We start from the raw sequence: 7,142 nt of genomic DNA, 5'->3' as shown, positions 1-7,142 counted from the left end.
GCAAAGCCTTAGTATCAACACAATCAGGACGAAGACGGTAATATGCTGTGACTTGTGCGCAAGCGTCATCTTTCAATTCAGTGCGAAAAGCGGCACTCGAGCATCAACCTGCATATAATTTGTAGGAGCACCCCTTGCAAAGTTATGACTTACCAGCGTTGCAAGTGCAGATGCATACGAGTTGTTAGTCTTGATGCGATCATAGATGGGTGTGACGCCGCAGGTGCGAGCTGCAGTTAAGAGTGCATCTCGCGTGAATCAATTTTTCTTTGTAATGTCTGGATAGCCATTGACGAAGGTCATATGAACCTTCGCTTCCAGTATCGCTCGCTGAATGACATGATGGGTCTTGCTATCTTGGTCCATGAGCTTTAATTTTCCAGCATTTGCGCGCCGTACAAGTTTGGGCTCCTCAGAATGACCATAACGGCCGTTGTTGTTGTTGTTGTTGTTGTTGTTGTTGTTGTCTAGTACCATGAAGTTGTTGTCGTTCGGAGACTTTGGATCATCATGGTCATCTGGGCAGCCTTGAGTTCCTCCACATCGTCGGAATCATCGGCCCAAGCAGGTTCCTGGGCGGCGACGACGGCATTGCACTATCAGACCCATCTGCGTCTATGTCCGAGGTCACCGTGCCTGAATGTTGGGTTGGATCGGGGTTGAAGGCGCTGCTATCAGCAGCCGCATCATCCATCTCAGCATCCGACAGAAACCCGTTGTCCTCCGCAGCGGGAGTCTGTACAATTACCTTCTGCTTGCGAGGAATTGGCTTTGGCCTTGGCCTTGGTACCGAAGGTGCAGCTCGTGCATCACTCATCTCGGCATCTGAAGGAGGCGTAACCTTCTTCTTGGTAGCAGGAGGCGCCACAACAGCCTTCCTCTTGCTTGGGATTGGCTTTGGCTTGGGCAGCGCAGCCCGCGGTGTAGCATCGGTCACCACATCCTGGTCCGCCTGGTTCTTCTCATATTTAGCAACACGTTTGATGCTAGCTCTCTTGGTGCGTTCTTTCTCTTCTTTAGCATCTAACTTAGACTGACGCTCAGCAGCTACTTCTTCTGCAGTACGGCGTTTCTTCTTCGGGGTTATGTCTGGGATACCCGGATGCTGAGTTGCATTTTTTGCACGGGTGACACGTCGAGTAGACATAGCAGGAGTAGATGGGGGCGAGCTTGCAGGACGCAAAGGCTTTATCAAGAAGACGCGTTTACAAGTAAGATGTTCGAATCGGGACTTCAATGTAATTTGACTTGCTAATTTGCCACGCCTCAACAGCACGCTCTTCGGCCTGAGTGCCCGAGTTCCATTCCTTCATATCTCCACGCCTTCGACCATATATTTCTACTTATCGATGTCGAATTCTTTCCGAACTTGCCAGGGCTTGAAGGAGACGACAATCACCGACTATCAACATCGATACCAACAATTCAAATCTTCATTGGTGACCAACATCCTAGTACCAGTAATGTTTCCTCTAGCTCCTAGTAAACTGTGGTGCGCTGACTGCTGTATTATAGATGCTACTATGTTTGCCGTGACTCGCTGCCTCAGAAGATTGGAAGGATCAGGCGCACCTTGTGTGTGTTTAGACTTGAGGGGGGGGGGAGTCTCACTTCTGTGGCCTTCGCATGTCAAACGCATTCCGTCATGCTCTTGGCCTTCCTCTCATCAAGGTGGACGATTGTGATATGCTTAACTTGAATGGTGAGGTTTCCATTTAATGTCCGGTTGGTAACTGCGGTGTGCTGACTGCTGTGTTATAGATGCTATGTGTGCCGCAACTCCCTGCTTCAGAAGATTGGAAGGATCAGGCGCACCTTGTGTGTGTTTAGACTTGAGAGGGGGGGGGGAGTCTCATGTCTGTGGCCTTCACATGTCAAACGCATTCCGTCATGCTCTTGGCCTTCCTCTCATCAAGATAGGTGATCGTCTTCGCATGTCAAACGCATTCCATCATGCTCTCGGTGGTGGCTGGAAGTTATTCATGGGCGCGCCTTGCATCAACCCTGAACACATCGTGTTGTGTGGCTGGAAGTTATTCATGGGCGCACCTTGCATCAACCCTGGGCAGATCATGTTACCATTGGCTACTTGTAAGTACTCGCATGCATGATGTTCTCCTGCGCATTTACCAGGCCTTGTATAAAGTCAACTCGAAGTTACACCTCCGACGCCAGACTCATGGGCCCCATTCGAGTCTACAATACCATCGGCACTATCTTATGATGCGGGCCAATGGCAACCTTCGTGCGCACAATATACACAACCTTGGCCGCCCTCAACCCACGCTACCATGCCTAGTGACGGGCTGTATCCGCCGTTTTTACAACAGGTCAGGGCGCACCACTCATATGCAATCCCAGCATCCACTGGCATCTGAAGAACCCGACGTCCCGTCATCACACCATTCCTCCTCCGAGTCGAGTTCACGACGTTCCCAGTCATCCCGACCTGGCACCGGACATGCTGCAACAAGCTCAGCACGCATGCATTCACGCAGCCCAACTCAGACTAGCGCAGGTGACGAACAACTTGAAGCACCTGGGAGTCGCGACGATCAAATGGAGTTTGACTTGCCAGAGTCAAATGGACGTGGGTATGGCTTTCATGATGATGCTGCCAATGAGGCAGGTATGAACAGCTCAGATCAACGCCCTTCAAGTGGTGCTGGTTCCATTGGCCAGGCGAGTCGAGATGGTAGTGTTCCTCTTCAAGTTCCTGGTGTTACCAGAACATATCATCCTAATATCAATGGTGCGTGTTAATTTCACTTGACGCTCATCCAAACTTGTGCTCACTGTATACTCTTCTCCATATGAAGGGAGAATTTGCGATGAACACGGAGATGACATACCACCGAATACTCCGCCACCTCCGCGTCCATCAAATCGTGGACCAGACAACTGGACACCATATGCTAATCGAGTCGAATTCGAAGTCGCAGACTTCCTCTACCGTCGCAACCAGATGTCGGGGGGCGATATTGACTTTATATTCAACCTGTGGGCCGCCTCATTAGCGGCTCATGGCGAAACACCGCCCTTCACAAACCACGTTGAGATGTACAACGTCATTGATTCGACGCCTCTAGGTGACGTCGCCTGGCAGAGTTTTAGCTCTGAATATAATGGTGCTCTACCTGAAGGTGACATTCCGACATGGATGACATCCGAGTATGATGTGTGGTTCCGAGATCCTCGGATCCTCGTGCACAACATTCTCTCCAACCCAGACTTCGAAGGCGAATTCGACTACACTCCACTACAGGAGTATGATACCAGCAACGGAGCACATCGCTTTCAGGACTTTATGTCCGGTGATTGGTGTTGGAAGCAGGCCGTAAGCCATTTTTCATCCTTTTTCCAATTTTCTCATCTCTCACAATTCACAGGATTTGATTGCCGAGGATCCCAATACAATTGGATCTATGTTCGTTCCAATAATCCTTGGCAGCGACAAGACTACTGTCTCCGTCGCTACTGGACACAACCAGTACTGGCCGGTTTATATGTCGATCGGCAACATCCGCAACAACGTGCGACGTGCACACCGCAACAGTGTTGTATTGCTGGGCTTCCTAGCCATCCTGACAAGTACGTGTTTCAATTTGATGTTGTCTGTTGCTGGCGCTAATTAGATGCATATATTTAGCTGACAAGGAGTCCGCCAAAGACGCACACTTTCGAAAATTCCACCATCAGCTTCTCCACTCATCGCTGGCGAAGATGCTGGAATCCCTCAAACCAGGTATGACAACACCCGAGGTTGTACGCTCCCCCGATGGTCATTTTCGATGTGCGGTGTATGGCCTTGGACCATATATTGCCGATTATCCCGAGCAAGCATTGCTCGCTTGCATCGTTCAAAACTGGTGCCCAAAGTATGTATTTCTTCATGTTATGCTAGTACTGTCTACTTACTACACATCCATCCAGATGTACTGCTCCGGCTGATGGTCTTGACAATGGTACCTATGGTCGGCGTTCCCGCAACCATACCGAAGTCTTGGTGGAGGAATTCGAGTTAGGTGTGCTATGGGACGAATATGGACTTGTAGGAGACATCGTGGTTTGTACCTTCATTATTGTAGTCATTGTGCGAGCTGACAAATTACAATATACTATGTGTTCTACAGCCATTCACTAACTATTTCCCGCAAGCCGACATTCACGAACTCCTCTCCCCCGACATTTTACATCAGCTGATAAAGGGTGCGTTCAAGGACCATATCGTCACCTGGGTCCACAAATACATTAAGGCTCGGTACTCGGAAAACGAGGTGAATATAATATTAGATGATATTGATCACCGGTAAGTCCAATTTTCAACATGCTGGGTTGCAATGACTGGTATTGACTGCACTCTACAACTAGTATTGCTCTTGCTCCCTCATTTGCGGGCCTTCGACGATTCCCGGAGGGAAGGGGCTTCAAACAGTGGACGGGAGATGATTCCAAAGCACTTATGAAGGTACGTTCGAGTCGATGAACGGGTGTTCCATCATCACGAGTAGTGTTGACTAACGTGTATTCTTACTACTATAGGTGTATATACCTGCGATTGAAGGCCACGTACCTCCGGAGATGGTGCTGACTTTGCAAGCATTAATTGATTTTGTGTACATCGCGCGGCGCAATATCATCGACTCCAACAGCCTCAATGCGTTGGATGATGCACTCGAGCGTTTCCACAGGCACCGCGAAATATTTGAAACATCCGGTGTTCGCCCTAATGGATTCAACCTCCCTCGACAACACTCGCTTATCCACTACCACAAAATGATCCGATCGTTTGGCGCACCAAACGGACTCTGTTCTTCCATCACAGAATCTAAACATATCAAGGCTGTCAAGGAGCCGTGGCGACGGTCCAGTCGGTTCGAAGCCCTCAATCAGATGTTACTGACAAATCAACGTCTAGATAAGTTAGCGGCGTCTCGTGTTGACTTTGCTAGCCGTGGGATGCTAACAGGAACATGTCTATCATATATCCTTGATAAACTCGGTACGTCTACTAGCATTTGACCACTAATATTACTAACACAAATCACACACAGGGCTAAACGCTCCAGTGCACAATGCAGAAGCCATTCAAGTCCGGCTCAAGGACGAGCCGATTGACATTCCCCATCTCGGACGCAACAATCACGTGAATGCCGACTTGGAGGCTGATGCAGACCAAGATGCTGAGCTCGAGGGTGACGCTGTTGCTGGACCGACGGTGATAGCTCATGTAGACTTGGCGAAGAAATCTGGTGAGTGGAGTAGTACATTTACCTGGCGTGCTTTTTACTTACAACAAATTTTTAGCAAAACGGATCTACGCAGACCTACTCGCAGATCAAATTGGTGAACCGGAACTCACCACTCACATTCAGCGATTTTTACATGACCAGCTCCATTGTTCTGACTCCAACTCAGAAGCCTCCGAGTCTGGCGCTGGCTCGTCCAGTGCCCTTCCCGAACTACATGAAAAAATAACTCTGTATACATCTGCCATTGCCACCTTCTTCGCTCCCAGTGATGTCTCAGGCATCGGCGGTATGCGCTACGAGCGAATTCGTGCCGTGGATACCTGGAGGAACGGCCCTGGTCGATATGACTGTGTTTTCATTAGTACTGATCCCACTGTCGAGGGTATGCGTGGCTTCGATATCGCTCAAGTAAGGCTTTTCTTTTCATTTAAACACAATGGTGTACATTACCCTTGTGCATTTGTGCATTGGTTCAAACACGTGCACGACTCACCAGATGAGAACACAGGAATGTGGGTAGTAGAGCCTGAAACCCGCGAGGATGGGACACAATTTGCCTCTGTCATTCACCTTGACTGCATTTTTCGTGCGGCACACCTTATGCCTGTATTTGGGCATGAATTTGTACCTACTTATCTCTCTTACACACAGACCCTTGATGCTTTCCGCACTTACTATGTAAATAAATACATTGACCATCAGGCATTTGAGATTGCCTGGTGACTTGATACTGACTTATTCTTATTGGCTGGATAATGCTACCATTAGGACTACATATTATATACTTTGTCGGCTTAGGAAGTACTTCGCATAGCGCCTATTGACTTAGTTACATCGCAGCATGGTGTTGATTACTTATAAATAAACTTCTTACTTGAACACGCTTTTCTGCAGCCTCCGTGCTGAATTTTGGCCATTCATTACTTACTATTATTGTGTTTCCTTTGTGAACAATCCTCCAAGCAGAAATTAAGTTGAAATGATTTGCTTTGACAACTTAGTGAACTTAACGTCGAATTAAGTCTCTGTAAGTGAGGTAAGATGGCTAAGACTTTTTCCCTTTTTCCTGATGTCACGAGGTTTCCAGCTTTCGAAGTCCACTCTACCGTATGTGGTCTTATGGTAGCAATTACACGCGCTACAATAAAAATGGCTACTGGTTCCAGCTAAAGAAGCAAGATGACGAGCGGCAGGAAGATCACAAACTGCCAAAACAATAGCGCTGCGAGCGAGCCGGCCAGTGGGAAAACAAGCAGTCTTGGAAAAATTGATGCCGCGCTCCCATGAGTCTACCATGTCATCAATAAGTGGCCGGATGTAGTGATTGAGATGCTCGAGGGACGGTTGTTTCGGACCTGGGATGATTCCTGCAAGATACATGTTTTCGGGCTTATACCTGATATCCAATGGTAGATTCAAGCATGCCATAGAGATGATGCCAGAGGATTTGTTGGCACCACGCAAATTCATGCCCTCTGGATTGAAGAAGTCCACGAAAAGGGCGAAAGCATAGCGCCCTTCATCTCCTCTATCAATAAAAAGTGAACCTGGGTCTGGGCCACAAAATTGACGGAGAAACTGAGCCTCGAATGCGTGTTTCATCAAAGGCGGATGGGGGGAATTGATCGAGTCTTGCAAATCATCGCAGGCTTGATCCATCGCCCCCTCAATATCTGCACGGGAGAGGAGACCGGCGAGGTAGTCTTTAAAATCGTGGTAAATGAATGTCTTCTTCGGTCGCACTACTCCATCAGGGCCAGGGCTGAGCAATGACTCGCCACATTCGGCCTCTGGCGTGGGGTGGTGTGTGCAACGTTCAGGATATGTAGGAACAGTTGAGCCGTCTGCATGATGTGGGCTGTAAGTGCAGTAACAACTGGGGCAGACTGC

General features: G+C 48.6%; 2 protein-coding genes across 2 annotated transcripts; one reads left to right on the top strand and one right to left on the bottom strand.

Annotated features, from left to right (window-relative positions):
• Positions 1 to 258: 258 nt before the first annotated feature.
• On the bottom strand, positions 259 to 1,147 carry DEU56DRAFT_920453 (uncharacterized protein; the record flags this gene model as incomplete). The annotated part of the gene is made up of 2 exons (XM_041358454.1): positions 259 to 518; positions 598 to 1,147. The coding sequence occupies 2 exons, from the start codon at positions 1,145 to 1,147 to the stop codon at positions 259 to 261; spliced, it is 810 nt and encodes a 269-aa protein (XP_041200616.1).
• Positions 1,148 to 2,223: 1,076 nt separating this feature from the next.
• On the top strand, positions 2,224 to 5,975 carry DEU56DRAFT_874525 (uncharacterized protein; the record flags this gene model as incomplete). Its single annotated transcript, XM_041355978.1, has 11 exons — positions 2,224 to 2,594; positions 2,730 to 2,752; positions 2,820 to 3,314; positions 3,343 to 3,591; positions 3,650 to 3,878; positions 3,934 to 4,066; positions 4,134 to 4,309; positions 4,372 to 4,468; positions 4,543 to 5,002; positions 5,055 to 5,252; positions 5,308 to 5,975. The coding sequence occupies 11 exons, from the start codon at positions 2,224 to 2,226 to the stop codon at positions 5,973 to 5,975; spliced, it is 3,099 nt and encodes a 1,032-aa protein (XP_041200615.1).
• Positions 5,976 to 7,142: the final 1,167 nt, after the last annotated feature.

The sequence above is a fragment of the Suillus clintonianus genome, assembly GCF_016758775.1.
Source record: "Suillus clintonianus strain FC179 chromosome Unknown DEU56scaffold_244, whole genome shotgun sequence".
Taxonomy (NCBI): domain Eukaryota; kingdom Fungi; phylum Basidiomycota; class Agaricomycetes; order Boletales; family Suillaceae; genus Suillus; species Suillus clintonianus.
The sequence above is the reverse complement of the archived record's forward strand: the minus strand, read 5'-3'. Positions and strand labels throughout refer to the sequence as shown.